The following is a 27,113-nucleotide window of genomic DNA, read 5'->3' on the forward strand; positions in this document are numbered from 1 at the left end:
TTAACTAATAGAATATTGAGACATCTTACAGAAAATTCAAAACTGTAGAACAGAATATAAATATTTGTTTAAAATTCCAAACTATCGCTGAAGAAGAATTTCCAAATACAATCTCAGTATTGTTTTAGATTATAATTTTAAAATTCACAAACAGAATAACAAGTCAAGGAATCTCATATTGTCCAATAACTAATCTTAAAAAAATTGTCATCTGTTATATCATTATTTGAAGAAAGTGTCTGAAAGAATAAAATATAACAAAAGAATAGTCAAGTACCAATGCTAATGTCATATTTATTATCTCTTACACAGTATTAGAAACTTTTTGCAATTACTACGGTTCTGAAAAATCTATATCTTTTTGATAGCAATGTATAATGATTAAACAATGACACTTTTATTTAAGTTTTGAATAAGAAAGATTTAAATTAAAATAGAAAATAAATTCATGACAGTTCATTAGAAAGTGAAAACACAGGTTTCCTTTTCTGATTGAGATCCCTGTGGTCACATTTAGAGAGAAAATTTCAACTTTCTGTCCAAGGATAAAGCAGGAGACCTAATCAGGTGCCTGTCGCACTCTGGTTTGTAGAGTTTGCAGAAATCACTTAAAGGTGAAGATAAAATTACCCCAAATTTTATTTTTCTAGCTCATTCTTCACATGTGGAATCTAGCAAAGCAAAGTGATTTTCTCTACAAGCTAAACACTGGTTACACGTTTCAGAAACTCCTGCAAACCTGGTAAATTGGGTGGAAATTTCTCAGAACTGTTCCCACTGCAACTCCATAACCTCCGGAAGGTCAGGGATTGAGCTGAGCACATGCCAACAAAGCACTTTGGAATGAAAGTGGGAGGTCAGGCTGGCGGATTCCTGTTGGTAGAGAGTTATAGCAGGACAGAATGAAGCAGGAGAGGCAGACAGCTCCAAGAGTAAGTGAGAAGTTGTGGATGAGAAGGGGGAAGGAGGTCTCTTGAGCTAGCTGTTTGAAGCCAATGTGTTAGTTGAATTAATCAATCTTCACATTGTATTTATCTTCAATGTCTTTTTCAATTTGCTCCCAGGACAAGCCCCAACTAGAAGTGCTGTCTGCTGGCATGGCTGAGTATTTATCAGCAAATTTGGTGTTGTATTTGTAGAACACCCACTTCCAAAAGGCTGATGTTTCGATGCTGGTATCAGGTGGAATATTCCAGTGACTGTACCGGTCATCGAGATCCCTGTATTTCTTGTAAGGAAACCAATTTCCGTCAGTGTCATCATTCTGGAAACTGCCCTCACCTGCAACACTTGTTGTACAATTCTCTGATGCCAGTACCCTGGTAGTAGTATATTTGTATCCATTCAGTCCTCTGCTCCGGTGATATTCAGCGCTGTGCTGTGTGTATTCTCTGTTTGTACAATCACACAGGACTTCACAAAAGGGACACTGCTTCCCACAGCCAGATAACATTGCGTATAATTCACTGGATGGATCTGTGGGGAGTGTAGAGATTTTTTGAGCAATATTCTTCTCCCAATTTTTAACTCTCTTAGTCAGGTCATTTGTTCTGATAAAACTTTCAATTTCTTGTTTAAAGTTCCGGGGGTTGATCTTTTCAGACTGAAAAGTAACAGGTCTCAATTTCTCCAAAGGAATCTGTATCCCATCTTCCAGTTTCTTTTTCAATACCTGAATGATCCCGGTCACTGATTTCTCATTATTTGGAGGTGTTATATATTTCAGAGTTTCCTGCACCTGTTTGATAACCCCGTGCAGAATATTGAGTGCAAGAGAACACAGCAGAGGAACTTGTTCCTCATTTGTGGCTGTACAGTGCTGAACAATTTGTTCTTTCAGCCAATCTTTCTCAAATGACACGGTGTGTTTTATGTATTGGTAATATTCATCAAAACTGTCTTTCTCCTTCAAATACAGCATCAGAGCCACCTGGAAGTTTCTCCGGTACAAGAATTTCCCTCCTCTGCAGTGGTGCCTCATGTGCTGAACAATTTCCAATCCCACTTTGTTATCAACAGCTTGGATAATGGCTGGGGTGAGGCAATTTTCACAGAACAGTTCTGCTCTCTGTTTGGTTTGATCTTTTTCCCAGTAGATATCCTTAAAGCTTTGGCAATAAGCTGCTTTCTCCTTTTGTAACTGCTCCAGGGGATCATTGTTCTTTTGGTATCTATCATGCATTTCTTTATATTGTTTAACAGCAAACCCATATACCCAGTTTAAATTTGACCATGAAAAGTTGAGTAAAAACATATCTCTGCTCCTGGTTTTTCTGGATTTTCTCATCTATGACTCTGCAATGATTAGAATCATAATCCTGCTCCTGGTCTGCTGTCTGATTCACAAACTGTTTACACTCCTTCACCCACTGATCACGCAGCTGCTGGGCTCTTTCAAAGTCATTTTCATTTAGTTTTGTCAATGGGTTGAGATATTTGGGAGGATGATTCTGCTTGATCTGGAAGGATTTTTCACTCTGCTCAAGCAGAGTTTTATTTTGAATTTTCTGGTTAAGGAGCTTGGTGTCTGCGGGCATGTTCTGATGTAGACTCAGTTCCATGTCCTTCACTATATCAGCTCTTGGTGGACGTTAATGTTGAAAAGTTGAAACTGTCTGCTCCCACATTTTCTCAAACACTGTCTCCAGTTGGGTTTCATCCATTCTCCTATTTTCTCGTCTGCACTGCTGTAGGAGTTTATTGACCTGTTCTTCAATCTGACTCTGATACATGTCCTTAATATCATTCAGCTTCTGCAGAGCTCTCCTCCTCTGCACTGCCTCATCACACTTCCAGTCCATATACATTCTACGTTCAATGATCAGAGAGTTGATGCTCCGGACAAAATCCTCCCTGTATTATTCAACAAGGTTTGCGTTATTACCGGTGGAATAATATTCCTTTAACTGTAGGAGAGTTTTATCTTTCTGTTCACTGAGAAATTTTACCTGTTCTGTTTTCAAAATTTGTGCAACATTTTCTGGATCCTGTCTTGTATTAAAAATTCTGTTCTGGGCTCTTTCCAGGAAGAAATACATCTCTTTCCTCAGTTCCCACTCCAGGTCAGTGTATGTGACAGAAAGTTCCTTGTAAGCTTCGGCTACCAAACTGTTCCGGAAACTGAAGATGAAGTTCTCATATTTCACCGCCTTCCACAGGGATTTAGTCCACTGGATTAACTCAGAGATGGTCGACAGTCTCCCTTTATTTCTCTTCTCTTTCAGATTCTGAAAAATCCTTTTCTTCAGCTCAAACACCTTGTGACTGTAGCTGGTATTGACAGCTGCCATGGGTGGATATCCATGCCACAGCCCTGGGATATTCCAGTTATTCTCCATTGCATCGTACTCCAACACATCCGAGAACTTGCTGAACTCTCGATCTCATTTTTCCATTTTAGCCGCTGCTTGTGTCATCACATCCAGCTGTTCCAGCAGATGTTTGCAGCCTCTGATATTCTGATCATGAGCAGCCACATCACTCACATTCTGGTGAACAAAGTAACAAACCGGCCTTTTCCCCACTTCTCTCATTCGTATAACTGCATGGACCACTATCAGCAGCACATCCTGCATCTCAGTAGAGTTTTCCATTGCCATATTTATCAATGTTACATCACTTAACCCAATCACCAGGCTGGCGAGCTCATTGTCATGTTCATAGCTGCCGTTGATTTCTGACAGCCCTGGTGCTTTCAGCCCCTCAGTGTCGATCACCGTGATGTACCCACAGCCCAGCTCCAACTGCAGATTTCCTGTGATCTTGATGTGCTGCATGAAGGCCCTACGGGTACATCGCCCACTGCCCACAGCAAACTGCAAACCAAACATGGTGTTGAGAAGTGTGGACTTGCCTGTGCTCTGTACACTCAACACCATCAACACAAACACACTGGTTTCTCTGCCAATCCTGTCTTCAACTGCCTTCAGTACATCAGTGACCCACTGTAAAGGGATATTGGAAACATTTCCATCAATGAGCTCCAGAGGGAATCCATCTAACATCAGGTCAGCAGCAGTGTGGGGTAATGTTTGCACAATGTGTCTCTCTTGCTCATTGTGATTATTTTGATTTATCAACGCTTCATAAATTAGTCCGATTTCTCGCATGAAGTGTTCGAGTCCAAGGGAGTTGGCAATTATCTGTTGGTCTAATTCCTGTAACTGTTCACTGGTTGTAGAGTCTTTCTGCTTTGTTGACTGTCGCTGAGATTTCTCATGCAGAACTTTGTACTTTTCACGTAAAACAGAGATAGTATGTATTAATTTGGAATCCAACCCAAATTTCATCCACTGCCAGAAATATTTCCTCTCATTCCTATCTATCAAGGCTGCAATGAATCTTTTCATATCAGCTGATATACATTTCACTTGCTGCTGTTTTTGAAGTGCCTTCTTCTCTTCTTCAAGGCCATTATAATATTTTTGTATTAGCCTCGCCTCTTGCGGTTTTGGGCGACATTGTTCTTTTTCTATTTTGGAAACTTGTTGCCAAGTGAAACCCTGAAAAGACATGTTTTCTACTTTGTACTGGCTAATAGCTTCTCCTTTAATAGAATTATAAATGTTTCCAGATCTTGCTTTACCCTGCGAACACAGATCATTGTCCTCATCTATTACAATCCCCATGTCCCTTGCAGTTACTGCCAGTTTCTCCAGGCTCCTGGGGCCCTGACCAGTCACCTGTTGATGGGTTATTTCCAAGGCCTTTTTCAATATGAGTCGCAGTGTCTCAGTAAACTCTGCATTGTTCCTTTTCTCTTGTGATAATATTTGTCCCTTTTTATACACTGAGGATGTAATTAATTTGTTTAATTGTTCTTTGGTCTCACTGTACACACTGCTCCCAGTGAGCACTATCTAGGCACTTGCTGGAAACTGGGCGAGGGATTTCAGGATTTTGCTTAAAGCACTGTCGATATTATCAATCCATATAAAAACAGCTGAAGAGATGTTTGTCAGAAACTGAACCTGTGTGTGGAGCTCTTTAGCATCACCTCGAAGGTTTAATATGGTCATTGGCTCTGGGAAAAGATCCAATTCCTCACTCCCACTGGGCAGGTACCAGCACAACTCGTAAAGACCATCAGAAATCCTGCCAGGGAAATTACCACATTCCATATTGTAATGGATGAAGAAGTTGTGATGTTGCTGGGAGGAGCTGAGAACTTTATTTAGAACCTTCGATTTGGAGATGGAACAGGAACCAAGTCGAATGAAGGAAAAGATGGGAATGTTGGCAGTCACCATGCTTGTTTCCTTAAAGCCTGCACAATGTCGGAGTGAGAGTGGGCACCACTTCTTCATAATGGAGCACAGGGCCCACAGTAGGAAGATGCAGCCCTTGTTACCAGCAGGCAGTAATAGTGGCAATGCAAACTGGCACAGGGACATCTTTACCATCAGCTCCTGCTGCAGGAATGGGTCAGTACACAGGAAAATAGACACAATGATATCCAGGGGATGGTATAAATCTTCAAAATCTTTATCTTCTTGGAAAAAAATCCAAGTTTTCTGATTCTGGCTGATTCTGTATCTTAGTTAGGTTATATTTCATGTTTCTTGCCTCTGATTTGGCCTTCATTAAATTCCAGCAAAAATATGCTGGAATATCCTGAGTGGAACCCATCAATATATTTTGAAGTGTTTTTGTGTTTATATTGAGAACGTCACTTGGGGATAGTTTTTGATTTTCTAATCCCAGTTTTTTTAACAGTTGATCAACATTACTGTCTTGATTTGTTTTTCTAGTCTTTGCAGAAGAATCATTGTTTGCAGTAATTGGAATCTCTTTTTGGACTGAATGCTGGTCTTCTTCAGTTGTCATTTTCTTATCTCCCACTAGGTCATGCAGACTTGATCCAGGCTGTGATCCTTTTTGAAAAGACTCTGTTTGGACCTTTGTATCAGATTCAGCTAGCTTTTTTGTCAGTTTAGTATCCATGAGTTCTGGGTGATAGAGTGTGGTATCAGTTCCTTGGAGTTCTTGAGTTGGAACTGATGAAAATAATAACATTGTTATTCAACTATGCAATATTGAAGAGAAGTTGTCATGGTCAACATATTTTGTTAGTGATTTAAAGGTATTTTTAATCATCACAACTGCACTTATGTAAAACGATAACATCTTAAATGTAGGAAATGACATAGGCCATTCAGCCCATCTTGCTCCACAATTCAATGAGATCATGGATGATCTGATAATCCTTAACTCCGCCTTACTGACTTTTCTACATAACCACTCATTCTCCTAATTATGAGAAGTCTGTCTCTCTTGAATATACATAACAACCCAGCCTCAACAACCCTTCGCATCTACCCTGTCAAGTTCACTAAGAAACTTGTATGTTTACATAAGGTCTCCCCTATCCTTCTCAGCTCCAATGGGTACCTCTCCTCATAAGAAAATCCCTTCCTACCCAGATCAACAGAGTGATCCTTCTCTGAAATGCCTCCAATGTCAATATATCTTTCCTTGGAAGACAGGTCAAAATTGTTTGGAGTATTTTCAGTGTGGTCTGATGAATGGTTTGTACAGTTTTAGTAACATTTTTTTTGCTCTATTCGCTTTGAAATAAGGCTTGATATTCCATTTGCCTTCCCTAGTACCTAGAGAAGTATGCTCACTTTTGTGTGATTTATGCATGAGGACTCCCAAATTCCTCTTTGCTGCAGCTTTCTGCATTCTTTATCCATTTAAATGATATTCAACTTCTCTATTCTTCCAGCCAAAGCTCACAGTTCCCACATTATACCGCATTTGCCAAGTTTTTGCTCACTGACTTAACTTGATTACATCCACTTGTTAGAGGCTTTGTGTCATCCTCATTGTTTGCCATACCAACTATTTTTGGATGCTTTGCATACTTAGCGAGAGTACATCATTTTCCACATCCAAGTCATCAGTGTATATTCTAGATAATTGTTGTCCTAGTGCAGATACTTGTAGCACTTCACTTGATATAGGTTGCCATCCGGAAAATGCTCCCTCTTATCCCAACACTGCCTTCTATCAGTCAATCATCTATTGATATTAGTATACTACCCCAACATAATAGGATCTTTAAAAAAACGACTCTGACTGCTGGATTTCTGAAACAAAACAAAAATTGCTGGAGAAACACAGTAGTTCTGGTAGCATCTGTGGAAACAAAGTAGAGTTAATGTTTCAGGTCCAGTGACCTTTCTTCAGAACTGATTATAACAAGGAAAGGATTGGTACAGTGGCTAAAGATTAGATGGGGGCTTAGGGGAGGCAAGGGAGGAGTAAATGATAGGTGGAGATGGAACTCAGAGAGAAAGAATAACAGTTTGAAGTAATTGCAATGAGGTTGGACAGGTGGATCTATTGAGTATGAGTTCCCAGATTAGGGCTGTTTACCTGGGCCAATCAAGGAGTCTTGGCTGACAGGTATAAACAGGAGTCTCAGGGATCTTTCTCATTCCAGTGACTGGATCTGAACTACCTTTCAGAGTCCATGTACTGTGCACATGCAAATAAAGATTGACTTGGTGATAGGATACTGGCCTCCAAGCAGTAATTTCAATGGCAATAAGGGAAAACAAAATGCTCCTGAAGAAAATTTGCTCACAACAGTTGTCTTTCAGTTAGTGTAAGCACTTCTGGTGTCATGCCTTTATTTGGGAAGCTTGACTCATTTGATACTGCCTTTGAAGTCTTGACTGTGGAAAGATTGCATTATATTTCCTGGGCATATGTATGTATATATCGGGGCAGATGAAAAGCATTGAAAAGCAATGAAAAGCAGTTGCAGTTCAAGAATCATGGGAATTTGTATTGGGATTTTTTGATGATTTTAAGACCACTGGCAAAGGCATGTGATTTTGGGTTAACCCTGAATGAAATGCTGAGAGACTATTTTGTATGTGGGATTAATCATGTAACCATGCAAAAGTGCCTCCGAGCTGGATTTCAAACTGCGAATACAACTGGCTTTGCCATTAGAAAATGCAGCAAGTGGAACATGTGAGCTACAGGGTATTCGAATGGAAGTGGACACCCTCACCTGTCTGATTGAGCTTGGCAAGCACCACTTGATTGTAGGTAATCACATAGTCTCACACAGGGCAAATTCCTGGGCAGACAATCCTAGGTCAGCCCACAGTAAAACTCCAAAACCAAGCCTAGTCTTGGCCAAATAGCAAAAATGTTCTTCAGGATGTGGGCCGGCAAGCCATTGTAATTGCAGACTCGAGACTGCAGAGGAGACCCATGAGATCCGACATAAGTAAGAGAATTCATAGGCCGGTATCCAGGAGAGTGCAGAACCTGGAAAGTCCACCTACATGTGGTTTGTAACAAATTGCTTAGCAAGATCCAAAGCAGAATCAATCGAAATAAATGTTTGACTAAATGGTCACCCGGTTCTATTGGAGGTTGATACTGGTGCAGCTGTATCAGTGGTTGCAGCGCCCATTTTTAACAAGATTTGCCTGGACTCCAACCCTTAAGTTTGCACAAGATCTTGGCCAGACTGAGAACGAACACCGGGAAACAATTATATCGGTTCCAGGCTCCTATGAGAAACAGTTGGTGCAGCTACCACTGATTGTAGTAAAAGGCTGGGGCTCAACCTTGATGTGGCAGAATTGGTTGAGAAATATTCACCTTGATTGGCTCAACAGAGAGAACAAAATTAATGGTGGTGGACAAGAGAAAAAGACCCTGAGCTTCCAGTTGCCTGTGGTTTAGCAGTTTAAAAAAAAACAGCTATCATAATGCATGAAGCATAGACAATAAGGTTGATAAACTAATGGCACAAATAGAAATAAATCATTCAGACCTAATCACTAACACAGAAACTTGGTGTCAAAGGCTGAGAAATAACTGTTCCAGCGTAATTTTGTAAAGTTAGGCAAAATGGAAATGGAGTTGGGATAGCTCTCATAATAAAGGATGGCAATAACAACATTAGGCCATAAGAATTAGAGCAGGATTCAGCTAATCAGACCATTGAGCTTGCTGTACCATTCAATAAGATCTCATCTGATCTGATCGTGGCTTTAACTCCACTTTCCTGTTGTTCCTGATAACCTTCAACTCCCTTGCAGATCAAAGATCTGCTTGAATATATTCAGTCTTGGTTAGTCTCTGGGGAAGAGACTTCTACTGACCCATGGCCTTTGAGAAGAAATTTCCCCCTTCATTTAAATGGGCATTTTTTTTTCAAATTTCTCTCTCCTAGTTCTAATCTCTCCCAAAAGGGTAAACATCCTTTCAGTGTTCACACAGTCAAATTTTCTCAGAATCCTATATGTTTCAAAGAGAGCACCTCATTCATCTGATTTCCAACCATCCAACCTTTTCTCAAGATAGTCTCTCAAACTTCCAAAAAATTCCCAGGAGTCTGTCAAGTGAACCCCATCTGAACTGCTTCCAATGCAATTACATTGTTTCTTAAGGCAGGAAACAAACAACGTACACTGTACTCCAAATATAGTCTTACCAATACCCTATAGACTGGAGTGAAACTTTCCCTTTATGTCCCATTTCCCCTTTTAATAAACAACAACGTTCCCTTTTCAGATATGTTATGACCTCTTCTCAATTTGCTTTCCAACCTGCACGGCTAGATAACATACAATGTGTCTTTGGCCATTGAGGAATCCACTTTTCCTTGTTTCTGAGGAGAAATTTGAGCACTTTCTTGACAGAAAATAATCTGCAAAATTTGTTCACCTCTCAAGGAAATACATTCTTTCTGCTTATTTGCCACAAGGGACCAAGAAACAAAAGGTTATAATCACATGTCAAAATCTAGTCTTCCCACTCTTCTCTGAGGATGAGACTTCCCATTGGAATCTCCTAAAGCATTCAATCAAACTCCAAACAAGCCACTTATCATTCAAGTGAGTAAGGTGAGACTGGATGGCCTCGACATTAATACCTGGAATATTATAGGTATGGCAGATGCCTTTAGGGCATGGATTGACTCATGGAACTGTGATATTGTTGCTATCAAAGAAACATAGTTCACATGAGGACAGGATTGGCAACTCAACATTTCGGTGTATAGGGTCGGGCGAGAAGGGGAGAGTGTAAAAGAGGAGCTGGGATTATTACTTGATGAGTCAATTACTGCTGTAAGGATGAATAATATCCCCAAAAGATCTTCAAATTAGTCTTTGTAGGTAGAGTTTAGGAATAAAAAGTGTGCAGTCACACTGACAGTATATTGTTATAGGCCATCAAACAGTTAGCAGGAAATAGAGGAGGAGATAATAAATATACAATTCACTGAACACCATACACGATCTTGTGGAAATGAAGTCCTGCCTTCTTGTTGAGAAACACTCCAAAATGTGGCATTATCACCTTATGAAATGGAACAATATTGGAACAGATCTAGCAACTGAAAACTGGGCATCCATGAGACACTCTGGACCATTGACAGCAACAAAATCGTACTCCAACAAAAACTGTAACCTCCTGGCCCACAATATCACCCACTCTACAATTTTCATCATGCCAGGGGATCAACCCTGGTTCAATGGAGAGCAAAACAGTGGGCCAGTATGGTGGCTCAGCTGTCGACAATGCTGCCCCACAGTGCCAGGGACCTAGGTTCGATTCCACCCTCAGGGAACTGTTTCTGTAGAGTTTGCACATGCTCCCTATGTCTGCATGCGTTTCTTCCGGGTGCTCTGGTTTCCTCTCACAATCCAAAGATGTGCAGGTCAGGTGGACTGGCCATGCTAAATTGTCTATAGTGTCCAGGGATGTGCAGGCAAGGTGAATTAGGCATGGGAGTGTAGGGAGGGAGTGGGTCTGGAGGGATGCTGTTTAGAGGGTTGGCTTGGACTTGACGGGCTGATTGGCCTATTTCCACACTGTAGGGATCCTATCCTATTCTATTCATCCCAGGAGCAGCACCAGGCACGAATAAAAATGATGATCACCCATTTCTAGAATGTAGCAAAATATTGTTTGTTGGATTTACTATCAGGATATCGGCAAAAGACAAATGAATGTTGCCTACCCAGATGGGGATATGAGGAGGTGGCCTCTGAGTGAACAACAAGAGCTGCAGCAAAGTGTGTTTACCTGAGATGTGCTATATGACAGGATACTGGACTCGACAGAGTTTGGGGATTGATTCCTGAGGTGTTGTATCACTCACCTTCCCTGTACTTTGGAGGTTTTGGATTCTCCTCGTTCACTGTCTTCTGGCTGGAGGGAGTACCGTGCTGCAGCTGGCTTCTTTGGCCACTTCCATCCAGATGTATTTTATTTGGGATATTGTTCTGCTCCTGTCCTTTCAAACATTCTCCCCGGTTTGTCGCAAGGGTATGTGTTGCTAAGTGGGCAAGGTGCTGAACATTGTGTTTTGAGATCTTGTTTCCAATGATGTGGGGACTGAAGACTGAAAAAGGCCAGAGCTGCTGAGATTGTCAGAAACATGCAATGATACTTAGAAATCAATCCTAAGGCAGATTGGATAGGTCATCACACCCATTCTTCCAAATTACTCCAGGAAAACGGAATGGGTATCTTTATTACTTTGTGCTCGATAAAAAGCCATTGGATAAAATAAATTCTCTTCAACACAGTCCTGTAGATTTGGCATGTTGTCTTGAGTTATCTTCCAGTGTTTTATATTCTCCAACCAAGAGAAAGAATCTCTCAGTTTGAATTTTCTAGATCACACTATACACTCCAACAGCATAGTTAAAGCATAATCAATATATTCTAGCATTTCCCAACATGTCAGGTTGACACACCTATAATTCCCTCTTTTCTGTCTCCTTCCTTTCTTGAAAAGCTGTGTAACATGTTCCAACTTCCAAATGGATTGGAACATTCCTTAATCTATGGAGTTTTGGAAAATGATCATGAGCACATCCACTATCTCTGAATTTCCATTTTAGATGCAATGAGTAAATGCCCTCGGATCCCATGATATTGCCTCATTTTAGTTCTTTAAGGGACTCAGCACATTTCCTCAAATGATAATTTCCTTATTCTGTTGATCCTCTCAAAAACAATTCATTCCAGAAAGAAATAAAACATCATTTGTATGACATGCTGTCTGCATAGCTGCAAAAGCCAATTAACGTTGTCTCAGATGGGGATATGAGGAGGTGGCCTTCGGGTGAACAATGAGAGCTGCAGTAAGATGTGTTTACCTGAGATGACTGCACCTGGATGAGGATCCTGATTCTGCCCATGGGTATGTGCAACTGACGGACCAGGATGCTGTGCAATGTCTTCCAAGGTTGTGTCTCCAATCATGTGGGGACTTTAGCCTGAAAAAAGACACTTCTGTCAGAAACAGTTACACAGAAATCCATTCTCATTAGATTGGATACATCATTACACCCACTCTCCCAAATTACTCCAGAGGAATGGAGCGGGAATCTTCATTGCTTTGTGCTTGTGATGAACAGCTGGAAAGTACGTCATTGTAGTGGATGGACCTTGACTTGGTATTAGTTCAGTCCTCACAACAGGAAATAAGATTGTAGGATCCTCTCTCATATCTGTTTGATGTGGTGTGTATTGGGGTGTGTTGCAGTGTCTTCATGAAATAATGCAGAGCTTGATGAATTATAGTGTCTGTGTGAAAGCGTTTAGAGTTTGATGTGGTAGCCTGTCTGTGTGAAAATGTGCAGTATTGAAAAGGGCATAGTGTTATCTGTATCGAAGCATGCAGTGTATGATGACACAATGTATGTACATTGTCAGATTGAAAGGTTGGGGACGAGAAAGGGGTGCACTGTGTGAACGTTTGCAGGGATGAATATAACACTGCATATTTTGGAAGGATAGTTGTGGGACATGGATCCAGGTTTACGAGCTTGATTAGCTTCTTCTACATATTCTACAATTTATGTCATCAAATGACACCAATAAATATGTCCAAAAGAATTTCCCACTTTGAATTCTTCTAGTTCACTCTATGCACTCCTAATCGAAATGCAAAGTTAAAGCTTCAATTAATAACAGGTCAAAGTAACTATCATTCCCCGTTTCTCTCTCATCCCTTTCTTATAGAGCAGCAGAACATGTTCCAACTTCCAAACAGATTGGAATGTTCCTGAATCTATGAAATCTTAGAATTATTTTGTTTAGGCTCTCAGATTACATAGAATTATCAGAATTTATTCCCTTACCAATCTTTGGTACATTTCCTCTAATTGAAAGTACCTTACAACATTAATATCCTTGAAAATCATCCAATTCTAGAATATAGCAAACATTTTTGGTGGGATTTGCAATCAGGGCATCTACAAATGAATGCTGGTGGCCAAGATGGGGATATGAGGATGTGTTCTCTGAATGATCAATGAGAGCTACGACAAGGTGCGTTTACCTGAGACGTGCTGTCCAGTAGAATACTGGAATAGTGACAGATTGGGGATTGAAGCGTTGCACCACTCTCCTTCCCTGTCCTCTGGGGATTTTGGTTTCCCCTGGTTCACAGTGCTCTGGCTGGAGGGAGCACTCTCCAGCTGCTGATTTTTTGGGCCATTTTCATCCAGAGCTGTTTTATTTCTGATACAGTCCTTCTTCTCCCATCCGTTGCTATGTTCTCCTGGATGAGGACCCTGGTTCTTCCCATGTCTATATACAGCTGAGTGGACGGGATGCTGAGCTTTGTCTTCCAAGGTCTTGTCTCCAATAATGTGAGGGCTGGAGCCTGAAAAAGACAAGTACTGCTGAGATGGTCAGAAACAGGCCATGATGCTGATGCACAGAAATCCTTCCTTGCTAACAGTGGATAGGTCATCACACCAACCCTCCCAAATTACTCCAGAGGAACACAGTGGGGCTCTTCACTGTTTTGTTCTGGTGAAGAACAGACAGAAAGCACATCATTGAAGTGACTGGACTGTCATTGGTAATTGTTCAGTCCTGACATAAAGGGTCAGGTGCTCGGATTCTGATCCATATTAGTTTGACGTGGCGCACAGTTGAATGGTGCAACATCTGTGGAGCTTGATGGACTACAGTGTCTGTGTGAAAGAACGTGGAGTAGTATTTGATACGGTGCCTGTGTGAAATGTTGTGGTTTCAAAATGGATAAAGTGTCTGTATCTGAATACATAGAGTTCCATGTCGTAAATGTTGCAGAGTTGAATGTGGTTTAGTTTACATTAAAAAGGATGCAGTGGGCTCCAGAGTCTGTGCGAAGTGTGAGGTGCTGTATTAGGTAACATGCCTGTGTGAAATCTATGTGACTTGCATGTCTTCAAGTGTGTACGTGAAAATTCTGGAGTTGGATGGGGCCTGCTGTCTGTGTGAAGGAGTGGGGAGTTGGATACACAAATGTGTCTCTATGAAAGGGTGGGGAGATGGATGGCATTCTGTGTCTGTGTGAAACATTGTGGCTTTGGTTGTTTTACAGTGTCTATGGTAAAGGTCTGGATGTCTGACGTTGTATCTGCAAAGAAGACAAGCAGGTAAATGTGAGTGCTGGGAATAGATCATGGACAGAGGAAGGGAAGTTCATAAGAACACTTGAAGTAATTCCGGAGTTTAACACGTGGTTGTTTCATTCTGTTCTACTGTTCAATATGATCATTGGTTACATTGGCCTTCAACACAATGGTCCTACTGACTTCCGGTGTTCTTTTCATTCCTGTGAGAGCAATAATCATTCTATCCCAAATTTAGTCAGCCACTGGGAGGACACAAATGTCCAGGCTGGAGAATTCCAAATAATGATAGACATTGGATAATGTATAATCTCTTCATCTTCAGTCCTGTAGGTTTGTCCTGAGACTATGTTCCCATTTTTTTATATTCTCCAACCAGGAGAAAGAATCTCTCAGTTTAAATTGTTCCAGTTCATACTATACACTCCAATTGCAAAGTTAAGGTATAATCAATAAGATTCAAGCATTCCCCCCAAAAAAATGACATTAGGCCAATAGGCCTATAATTTTCTCCATTTTGTCTCCTTCCTTTCTTGCAAAGCAATGTAACATGTTCCAACTTCAAAGTAAAATTTCAGAAAATTATATCAAGCACATTCACTATCTCTGTATTTCCGTTTTAGACCCATTGTGTATAGGCTCTTAAATCTCATGGAATCATCAGATTTTAGGTCTTTTATGGATTCAGTACATTTTCTCAATATAACTTTGTAACTCTATTGACACGTTTGAAAACATAGAACATAGAACAGCACAGCACAGGATCCAACTCCCCACAGACATCATGTCACATCCAATTCCACAACTTTCATTTACACACTTGAAGGCATGCAAGTTGCATAATTTTCACGGATATGTTACCTAATACAGCACCATAGAGCCCATGCAACTCTACTTCCTTTTATATTTAGAACATGGAACATAGAACTGCATGGCACAGGAACGGGCCCTTCAGCCCAATGTTGTGCCGAATGTGACACCAAATTAAACTAATCCCTTCTTCCTGCCCTTGGTCCATATCCCTCCATTCCTTGCATGTTCATGTGCTTATCTAAAAGCCCCGTAGATGCCCCAATCATATCTGCCTTCACCATTATCCCTTGTAGCACGTCCCAGTAAAAAAACTTGTCCCTCACCTCTCCTTTTAACTTTTCCCCCTCTCACTTGAAGTGCATGCCCTCTAGTATTAGACATTTCAACTCTGACAGAAGGATTCTGACTGTCAATCTTTATCTATACTTCTCATAATTTTATAAATTTCTGTTATATCTCCCCTCAGTCTCTGCCACACCAGAGAAAACAATTCCGGTTTCTCCAACCTCTCCTTACAGTTCATACCCTCTTATCCAGGCAGCATCCTGGTAAAACTCTTCTGCACCCTCTCCAAATCCTTCCTGTCATGTGGTGACCAGAAATGAGCCCAACACTCTAAATGTGGCGTAGCCAAATTTTATAAAGCTGCAGCATCACTTCCTGACTATTGTACTCAATGCCCCAACCCATAAAGCCAAGCATGCCATATGCCTTCTTTAGCCCCTATCTACTTGTGTGGCCACTTTCAGGAAGCTATGGACTAGGACCCAAAAATCCTTCTGTACATCAGGGTACTGCCATTAACTATATACTTTCTCGTAGCATTTGATCTCCTAAGGAGTAACACCTCACACCTGCCCAGATTAAACTCCATCTGCTATTTCTGCAACAGATCTACATTCTGCTGTATCCTTTAACACTATCCACAACTTTTCTGATCTTTGTGTCATCTGCAAACTTACTGTCCCACCCATCCAAGTCATTTATATAAATCCCAACACTACTAGTCACAAACCTCCAGCCAGAAAAAAAAACACCCTTCCACCACTACCCTGTGTCTTCTAGGGGCAAGCCAATTCTGAATCTAAATGACCAAGACACCATGCTTCCCATCTTCTGTATGAGTCTATCATGAGGAACCTTGTCAAAAGCCTTACTGAAATCTAATGAAGCAACGTCCACTGCTCTACCTTCATTGATCACCCTCATTGCCTTCTCAAAAAGATCGATCAGGTAGTGACACATGACCTGCCCTGCACAAAGCCATGCTGACTGTCCCTAATTAAGCCATGCTTTTCCAAGTACACATAAGTTCTATCCCAAAGAATTCAATCCAATAGCTTCACAACCACTAATTTGCCACATTACCCCTATTTCCCTTTTTGAACAGAGGAACAATATTAGCTACTTACCAGTCCTCAGGGAGCTCTCCAGTGGCTAGAGAGGATACGAAGAACTTGGTCAAGGCCCCAGCAATCTCCTCTCCTGCCTATCTCAATAACCTTGGGTAGATACCATCAGGCCCTAGGGACTTATCTACATTAATGCTCTTCAAGAGATTGAACACCATTTCTTTCTTGACCTTAAAATGCCCTAGCATATTAGTGTGCTTAATACTCATCTCACTGTCCTTTATGTTCTTCTCCTTGGTGAATACCGATGTAAAGTACTTACTTAGGACCTGACCCATAATCTCTGCTTCCAAGAATTCTCTTTCCTTATCTTTGAATGGTCTTATATCTCCCCAGCTATCCTCTTGCTTTTAACGTATGTATAAGATGTCTGGGGATTCCCTTTAATCCTATTTGCCAAGCAATTTCATGGCCCCCTTCTTGGTCTTCTAATTCCCTGCTTGAGTTTTCCCCTACTTTTTTCATATTCCTCATGGGACCTGCCCAATTTTGGCTTTCTAAACCTTACATATTACAAACGATTATGTTCTGGAAAGAAATAAAACATTTTTTGTAGGATATCTGCAGATGGCAAATGAGTATTTGCAGTGTACGCATCGCAGTGTTTTTATGAAATGATGTAAAGCTTGAAGAGTTACAGAGACTGTGTGAAAGTGTGCAGTTTTGTAAAGGGCAGAGTGTTGTCTCTCTAAAGTAGGCAATGTATGATGCACATTGTCAGATTGAAAGAGTGCGATATGAAAGGGGTACAGTGTCGATGTGAAACGTGCAGAGATCGAACTGGAACAGTGTATTTGAAAGAGTAGTAATTGGAAATGGATCAAAGTTTACTACTCGACTAGTTTCCCTCTACATCGTATTACTTATAAGATCAAACAACGCCAATGAATATTCCAAATGAAGTTCCCATTGTAAGAAACATTTTGGAAAATGATAGCAATCACAACCATTGTCTCTGCGCCTTTCCTTCAGACCCATTGTGTTTAGGCTGTCAATCTCACTGAATTGTCAGAATCTTTTCTTTAAAAAATCTGCATACACTTCCTTTAATTTTAATAACTTACACCATTTATTCCCTTGCTGATCATTTATTTCTAGAATGGAGCAAAACAGCATGAGTAGGAATTACTATTAGATATCTGCAAAAGGCAGATGAATGTTGGCTGCTCCAATGGAGAGATGAAGAGGTGGCAATGAGAGCTGCAGTAAGGTGTATTTACCTGAGATATGTTGTACAGCAGAATATTGGGCTGTCACAGACAGGGGATTGATGCCTAAGGTATTGCACCAGTCATCTTTCCTGTCCTCTGGGGGTTTTGGTTTCGCCTGTTTCACTGTCTTCTGAATGGAGGGAGCATAATCTTGCTGCAGATTTCTTTGCCCATTTCCATCCAGATCTGTTTTATTTGTGATATTGTCCGCCTTTTCCTGTCGTTGGTCATGTTCACCAGGATGAGGACCCTGATTCTTTCCATGGGTAGGTACAGCTGACAATGCAGGATGCTGAGAATTGTCTTCCAAGGTCTTGTCTCCAATCAAGTGGTGGCTGGAGCCTGCAAAAGACAGGGGCTGCTGAGATTGCCAGAAATATAACATGATGCTGTTACACAGAAATCCATCCTTGGACAGATTGAATAGTTCATCACACCCCTCTCTCAAATATGACTACTTGTGTTCCAAACAGCATTAACAGCAAGCTATAGACAAAGCTAAATAATCCTAGAACAAACTGATAGATCTAAGCTCTGCAGGCCTCCTCATCCAGTCATGAATGCTGATGGACAATTAACCAATTCACTGAAAGAGCAGGTGTAATGATGGAAGACCCCCCAACACATGAGCGTAAAAGTTAAGGCTGAAGCATTTGCAGCAATCGTCAGCTAGAGGCGCCAAGTAGATGATTCAACTCACCCTCCTTCAGCGGTCCTCAGCAATATAGACACTAGTCTTCAGCCAATTCAACTTACGCACATGATAACAAGAAACAGTTGGGGGCAATGAATATGCAAAGGCTATTGGCCTTGACAACATTCCAGAAATGGTATTGAAGACTTGTGCTCTAAAACCTGCCACTCCCCTAGCCAAGCTCTTTCAATACTGTTAGAACACAGGTATGTACCCAACAATGTGAAAAATTACCCAGTTATGTCTATTCCACCAAAAACAGGACAAATCCAACCCGACCAATTACCGCCCATCAGTCTACTCTCAATCATAGTAAAGTGATAGAAGGTGTCATCAACAGTTCTATCAACCAGCACCTGCTCAGCAATACCCTGCTCAGTGACGCCCAGTTTGGGTTCCGCCAGGGCCACTCAGCTCCTGACCTCATTACAGCTTTGATTCAAATGTGACCAAAATAGCTGAATTCAAGATGTGAGGTGAGAGTGACAGCCCTTGACATCAAGTCCACATTCAACCATGTGTGGCATCACCAAGTGTATTTGTCCTAGCAAAATTGGAATCAATAAGTATAGGGGACAAACTCTCCTCTGGTTGGAGTCATACCAGGCAGAGAGGAAGATGGTTGTGGTTGTTGGAGGTCAGTCATCTCAGCTCCAGGACATCTCTGCAGGAGTTCCTCAGGGAAGTGTCCAAGGCCCAATGATCTTCAGTTGCTTCAGCAATAAGCTTCCCTCCATCACAAGGTCAGAAGTGGGAATGTTTGCTGCTGATTGCACAATGTTCACTCTTCAGACTCCTCTGATTCTGAAGTAGTCCACGTTGATAAGCAGCAAGATCTGGACAATATCCAGGCTTGGGCTGACAAGTGACAAGTAACATTCATGCCACAAAAATTCCAGGCTATCACCATCATCAATAAGACATAATCTAACCACCACGTCTTGACATTCAGTGGAACTACCATCACTAAATCCTTCACTATCAATGTCCTGGGCGTTGCCATTTGTGACAATACTGTGCTGTACTTGGTTGTGCTCACCAAGATAAGGCCATTGATACTTTCTATGGATAGGTACAGCTGACAATGCAGGATGCTGAGAATTGTCTTCCAAGGTCTTATCTTCAATCAAGTGTTTATTTTTCAGAGGGGCGTTGTCACCTGGTGACGAAGTGTCTGCACTTCAAGCTGAGTAAAAGAGGTTTGGAGTCTCTCCCTGGGTGCTTTCTTTTCAGAGTTAAGACTAAAGTACCATTACTGGGTAGCGCCAGGCTCCCAGGCAGACTCAGAGTTTTTAGTTTTGCTTTTCAGTTGGGAGTTGTGTGGTGTTAGCTAGCTGCTGGATGAAAAGCTTTGGCTACAGTGGTTCTGTTGGCGTTTCTTTTGGCTGATTTGGAGAGACATAGCACGTGAGAATAAAGCCTGTTCTGCTGAATTGCATTTTTTGCCAAGGGTGTGCTAGTGGGTTGGAACAGTTGATGGTTAGTAGTTAAGATGCTTTGTTTGTGTTTTAACTGTGTTGTAAGAATAAAGTGAGTTTTGCTTCAAGCCTAGTGATGGACCAATTGAATCACATCTGGAACACAGTACCTTACACTTGCCTTTAAAGTAAATAAAAATTGAGGGTCTAGTTTGTCTCCTTGATATATTTTGAGGGGGTTTGGTCTCACCCATAACACATTGATCTGAAACGCCACACAAACACAATGGCTACAAGAGCAGGTTAGAGGCTAGGAATACTGTGGTGAGTACATTGCTTCCTCACTCCCCAAAGCCTGCACATCTAAAAGGCACAAGTCAGGAGTGTGATGGAATACTCCCTACTTACCGTGATGGGTGGTGCACCAGCAAGGCCTGCTCGATTGCCACCATATCCACAAAACTCCACTCCCTCCACCACCTGACGCAACTGGGGCAGCAGTGTGTACTATTTACAAGTTGCACTGCAGAAATTCACCAAAGATCCTTGGCTAGCAACTTCCAAACAATTGACCACTTCCATCTGGCAGGACAAGGGCAGCAGATGCATGGGAACACCACACTGTAAGTTCACCTCCAAGGCACACACCATCCTGACTTGGAAATATATTGCCGCTCCTTCAATGTCACTAGGTCAAAATCCTGGAGTTCCCTACCTAATGGCACTGTGGGACAACCTACAGAACATGGACTGTAGCGGTTCAAGAATGCAGCTCACCATCACTTTCTCAAGGGCAATGAAGGATAGGCAATAAATGCTGGCCAGCCAGTGACACCCACATCCCATGAATGAATAAAAACAAAATAACTCCAGACGAACAGAGCAGGACTCTTCATTGTTTTGTGATGTTGATGAACAACTGGAAAGGATATCATTGAAGTGGGTGGATGTAGTACTGATAATTGTTTAACCCTTGCTACAGAGAATATGGTGCTAGGAAGCTGTCTCATATCTGATTGACATGATATGCACTGGAATGGGGTTCACTAATTTCATTTTTTTTTTGAAAATTCATTCACAGGCTTTGTGCATCTCTTATTAGGCTACCATTTATTGTCCATCTCTAATTGCCCTGTGGTCAGTTGAGCGTTAACCATATTGCTATGGGTCTGGTGTCACATACAGCCTAGACCAGGTGAGGACAACAGATTTCCTTCCATATAGGAAATTAGTGAGCCATCATGAAATGATGTGGAGTTTGGTTTAATACAGTGGTTCGGGTTGTAGTCTATGTGAAAGAATGTAGAACTTGATGTGGTACAGTGTCTGTTGAAAGAACGTAGAGCATTATATGCCATATTGTCTGTGTGAAAGTGTGCAGATTAGAAAAGGGCACTGGGTTGTCTGTATTAAAGTATACGGAGTTGTATGATGTACATTGTGTAAAAGGATGGAGAGTTGAATGGGGTAGCTCAAAAGGGTAGTCATTGGAAGTGGATCCAGGTTTGCTACTTCAAGTAGTTTCCCAATACCTACACCATCAAACAACTCCTAGAAATATATGCTTGAGAATTTCCTATCAAAGGTGGCATGGTGGCTCGGCAGTTAGCACTGCTGCCTCAAAGCACGAGGGACCTGGGTTCGATTCCAGCCTCAATGATTCCAGTCCTCCCTGTATCTGCGTGGATTTCTGCTGGGTGCTCTGGTTTCCTCCCACACTCCAAAGATGCGTAAGTTAGGTGAATTGTCCGTGCTAAATTACCCATAGTGTTCAGGGATGTGTTAGTTAGGTGTGTTGGCCATGGGAAATGCAGGGGGATGGGTCTGGGTGAGATGCTGTTTGGTGGGTTGATGTGGACTTGTTGGGCCAAATGGCCTGTTTCCACACTGTGGGGATTCTATATACAAAACCAATTTGAATTGCTCCAGTTCATACAATGAATTTGAAAGTTACTAGCACAGATAGGGAGCTCCTTGGGGAACCTTTAGATATCATCCTGACCTTTATCATTTGCTGAGATCAATGGAGCAAGAACAGAATTCTGCCATTAATGGGGACTTGAACATTCTAGCCATCATATGACAATTTAACCTCGTAATTTGGTAAATGCTTAGCACACTGTTTGCTGTGTGCAGTTGACAGGGTGGCAAATTTCATGTGGTGTCCTCTACCAGTAGGTGACAGTGATAAAGGGCACTGAGCAAAGGAGTGGAGCAGTTTGCTAGAACCTCCACGTCCAGTGGATGAGGTATTGAATGTCAACCAGCTGGACCTCAGACAATATGAGTTCCCTGATTGGATCAAATTAACAGCCCCAACCAGGGAACTTTGGCTGAGAGATAAAAAGGGCAGTGTCAGAGATTCTGCCACTCTGATACCTGAGTCTGAAGAGACAGTACCAAAGTCAATGGCTGTTCATTTGTCAATAAAGAGAGACTTGGCGATGGGATATTGGCCTCTGTGGAGTTACTTCAGTGGCAATGAGAGTAAAGCAGTTCCTGAAGAAACTTGCTTGCAACAGTCGTCCTTGAGTTAGTGTAATAATTTCATAGAATCCCTACAGTGTGGAAACACGCCTTTCGGCCCAACAAGTCCACACCAACCCTCAGAGCATCCCACCCAGCCCCATCCCTCTATAACTCACCTAATCTACACATCCCTGAACACTATGGGCAATTTAGGTTGGCAAACCCACCTAGCCTGCACATCTTTGGACTGTGAGGGAAACCAGAGCACCCGGAGGAAACGCACGCAGACACGGGGAGAATGTGCTAACTCCACACAGACAGTCGCCAGAGCCTGGAATCAAACTCGAGTTTCTGGCACTGTGAGGCAGCAGTGCTAACCACCGAACCACCGTGCTGCCCCAATTTCTTACGTTATGCTTGAATCATTTGATCCTGCTGTCAAGAACTGGGTCTGGGGTGTGGAAAAAATGTGTTATTTTCTCCAGGCAAATGACATTGTGACAGATGAAAAGCAATGTGTTATTTTCCTGATAGTCTGTGGAGCCACAGCTTTTTCTTTATTAGAAACTTAACATTCCCTGAGACACCAGATACTAAAATCTTTCAAGAGTTGAAGGATTTAGTTAAGGAATGCTATGACCCCAAGCCTCCTTAATTCTATGATGCTATCATTTTTACTCAGCAATTCGAGAACCAGGGGAATCCCTATTTTGACTAGGTTAAGTCTGTGCCTTTGGTTTAACCTGTCATGAGATGCTTAGAGACAGTCCGGTATGTGGGATTAATGATGAAGCTATGCAAAAACGCTTACTAGCTGAAGCCCAACTGGACTTCAAACAGGCGCTACATGTCTTGATCAGTGGAAAATTCACCAAGCGAAGCAAATTCCAGGGTATTCCGATGGAAATAGGCACCTTTGCCAGTCCAGCTGAGCTTGGAGAGCACCAATTTGGTGCATAGCCTCACTCAGGACATATCCTGATCAGATTGACTCCAGGTTGGCCTACAGCAAAATAATTAAAAGTTCAGCATCACTGTCAGACAGAGAAAACGAGTCCGCACTGGGCTTCAACTCAGGTCTGTATTGGGTTTCACCTCCAGCCATTAAGATTGCACAAGAATTCAACTAGGCTGAGGATCTATAGTGGGGAATCTTTACAGATTAAGGTTACAACTTAGATGCTTTTCATAAGAGGCCAGAACCTGCCTGAGTGAAGTTCGAATTAAATACATGAAAGGCTTTTAGGAAGGTCTAGGGACCACCAAAGGAGCCAAGGCCATCTTGCATGTTCACTAGCAAGCAATTCCATGACTCTGCAAGGCCCACCCAGTGCTATTTGCCTGATGTGCAGAATCCCTACAATATGGAAACAGGTCATTCAGCCCGTTGAGTCTACATTGACCCTCTACCAAACCAGACCCACCTTCGATTCTATCCCTGTAACCCTGCTTTTCTCATGGCCAATTCTCCTAACCTGCACATCTTTGGGCTATGGGAAGTAACCCATACAAACAGGGGGAGAACGTGCAAACTTCACACAGACAGTCACCCAAGGGTGGGATCAAACCCGGTTCATTGCTGCATGAGGCAGCAGTGATAATCACTGAGCTAACCACAGAAGGCTGGAAAGTGAAAGAAACTAGTCCAATTTGCAGAATGGGTAGCACCAGTCATACCGATTTTGAAGTGAAGCCCGAGGAGTCAGTTTGTCTTTGTCAGGATTTTAAACAAATGGTAAACTGCTTGTAACAGCTGGATAATACCTAGTCTCTCGGATAGAGGATTTTTATGCAAAGCTGGCTAGGGTGATGTCCTTCACAAAGCTGGACATGAATGCTTGCTTACAACTGTATTTAGATCACGATTCCCAGAAGTATGCTACAACCAATACCCACACAGCTTGTGCCAATATATGAGACTATCATATCATTTGGGGCATTGTCATCCTGTTTGATTTTTCAGCAAAGTCCAACTCAAGTTGCCATTTACTGAGATGATGTTCTAAAAGCATGGGAAACTAATAAGGAACACTTAGAGAACTTGGATATAGTCTTAGCTAAGGAGATTTTCCAATGCAGGTGTATGCCAAAGAAAGCAAAAATGTGTTTTCCATGCCCCCAAAATGGCCTTTTTGGATGAGGGAGTCAACAAGGTCAGGACAAACCCATTGGATAAAAAAGTGAGGACAATCAATAGTGCCCCGGCTCCCATATTTGTCTTGGAGCTTAGGTCTTTCCTTGGCTGTTAAATTATCATGGAAAGTTCATACATAACTTGACCTCCATTCTGACATCTTTCCATCAATCTCTTAAAAAAAAAGGTCAGCGTTGGAAATGGTCATATAGACAAGCCCAAGCTTTCAGTGAAGTAAAGAAATGCCCGTCATCCTCTCAGGTTTTGACTATGATCCCAAGAAAGATTTGGTATTGACATGCCACGCCTCCCCCTATGGCATCGGGATGGTATTAGCTCACATGTGGCCCAATTGAGAGGAACACCCAATAACGTATGCATCCAGATCTATCTTAATGTCACAAGTTTACCTAGGTACCCTCAGTCCAATGGACAGGCAAAATAAATAGTTCATTAGGAGACAATCTGGGCAGAGGGCAAAAGACCACCATTGGGAGTGGCTGCAGAAGGGAGGCTTGCACAGAAGTGATGGTAGGTAGGTGAGAGGCCTGTGTGCAAGAACCGGGCAGGGGCTGGTCTTTACTGGGAGTGGAAGAGTGGTCTGCCTCAAGGAGACCTAAACTGGGAGCAGACAGAGGCCTTCACCTGGAGAGGGAGTTGGTAGGAGATATACAGTGGATGTTGAGGATAGGGGTTTGAGCAGGGACACAGTGAGAGGTCTGCACCCAAAGTGGGAATAGATAGGAGACCTGCACTAAGTATATGGGGAGAGAGGTGTGTGTGGGAGCAGAGTAACGTGGAGGCTTATAGCAGAAGCATAGGGAGGCACCAGGAGTCAGGGCAAGCCTACACCAGGAGCAAGAAATGTGGTCTATACCAGGAATAGCATGGAGACCTATGGAGATGGCCAAGACTGATCACCCATTCAGCACTTCTAACTGAGGATTATGCAAATGTTTCAACCTTATGTTTTGCATTGATATGCTGGGCTCTTCCATCATTGAGGATGGGGATATTTGTGCAGCTTCCTCCTCCAGTGAGTTGTTTAATTGTTCACCATCATTCACAAAACTGGATGTGACAAGACTGCAGAGCTTAGATCTGATTCGTTGATTGCAGGGTCACTTAGCTCTGACTATCATTTACTGCTTATGCTGGCATGCATGTAGCCCTGTTTAGTAGGTTAATCTCATTTTCAGATGTGTCAGGTCCTGTTCCTGCCCTCTGCACTGAACCAGGGTTGATCCCCTGGCTTAGTGATAATGGCTGAGTGGGGTATATGCCAGGCCATGAGGATTGTGCTGGAGTATAATTCTGCTGCTGTTGATGGCTCACAGTGCTTCGTAGATGCCCAGTCTTGAGTTGCTAGATCTGTTTGAAGTCTATCTCATTTAGCATGGTGACAGGGCTGCACAACATGATGGAGGGTATTCTCAACGTGAAGATGTGAAGACTTAATGATACTGTCATGGACAAACTTTGGACAATCTGCGACAGGCAGATTGGTGAGGATGAGGTCAAGTATATTTTTCCCTCTTGTTGCAAAAATTAAGCCAAGACCATTTCAGGCTGCACTCTACCAGAGGTGAGTACAAGGTCACTGTTAGTTAAACTCAACTCTTCAGCTCAGTGAAGAGTAGTTGTGTGTCTGGCTCACTCCTTCTCAAAGACACACACTTGCTCTCACTCTTTACTATCTCTCGTAGTCTGTCTCTCTGCCTCCTGCACCTCGTTATCTCTCTCTGCCTCCCATATATCCTGCCGACCTATTTCTGACTCCTATTAATTCTCTCTATCTCAATCCTGCACACTCACTGTGCCTCTCACCCTCTTTCTGTCTCTTGAGCTCTGTGTATTAATCGAGATGGAACAAATAAAATTTATTTGTTAAGCCTACTACTTAGAACTTATTTAATTGCCATTCTTATTAACTACTAGTCAATTTAAATGATCAATTCATTGCTTTGGATGTTTTTTTCCAATACATGTTTACTCTTATACTAAACCATTTCTTTCTGAGATGTGCTCATGGGATCCCTTGGAGAGAAAAGTTGAGATTTGACTCCCTTTTGTGAAAAGGTTGCCTGCTATAGAGGATACAAGTAATATCCAAGATATAGCTGTAAAAAAGGAATTGGAAGAAAGTAGCTACTCAAGAAAAGAACAATCACCAGGGAAGGAACACTGAGAAAATTATTGGAGCTATAGTCTGACAAATACCTGAGTTCTGATGGATTTCATCTTTTAAGGTCTTAAAAGAAGTGGCCCATGAGTTAATTGGTGCATTGGTTCTAATTTTCCAAAGTTCTGTAGATTTAAGAAAGGTTCATTTAGATTGGAAAATAACTAATTTAACTCATTTATTCAAAAAAGGAAGGATACAGAAAGCAGGAAACTACAGGCCAGTAAGCTTAACATCTGTAATAAGGAGGACGTGGAAAGCTACTATTAAAAGCACAATTGTAAGGTGAATTGAACACAGAAGGTTAGATGTTATGCTACAGTTGTAGAAGGCATTAGTGAAACTATATCTGGAGTACTGGGTTTAATTCTGGTCTGCCTG

The 27,113-nt window shown here is 41.9% G+C and overlaps 1 protein-coding gene across 1 annotated transcript; it reads right to left on the bottom strand.

Moving 5' to 3' along the window:
* Positions 1–1,009: 1,009 nt before the first annotated feature.
* Positions 1,010–18,220, bottom strand: LOC109910399 (interferon-induced very large GTPase 1-like). The gene is given in 6 exon segments (XM_048616468.1): positions 1,010–2,216; positions 2,218–5,502; positions 5,504–5,996; positions 11,141–11,383; positions 13,334–13,660; positions 17,845–18,220. Coding segments are annotated over 6 exon segments (5,931 nt in total).
* Positions 18,221–27,113: the final 8,893 nt, after the last annotated feature.

Source organism: Rhincodon typus, chromosome 35 (assembly GCF_021869965.1).
Source record: "Rhincodon typus isolate 14 chromosome 35, sRhiTyp1.1, whole genome shotgun sequence".
NCBI classification, from domain to species: domain Eukaryota; kingdom Metazoa; phylum Chordata; class Chondrichthyes; order Orectolobiformes; family Rhincodontidae; genus Rhincodon; species Rhincodon typus.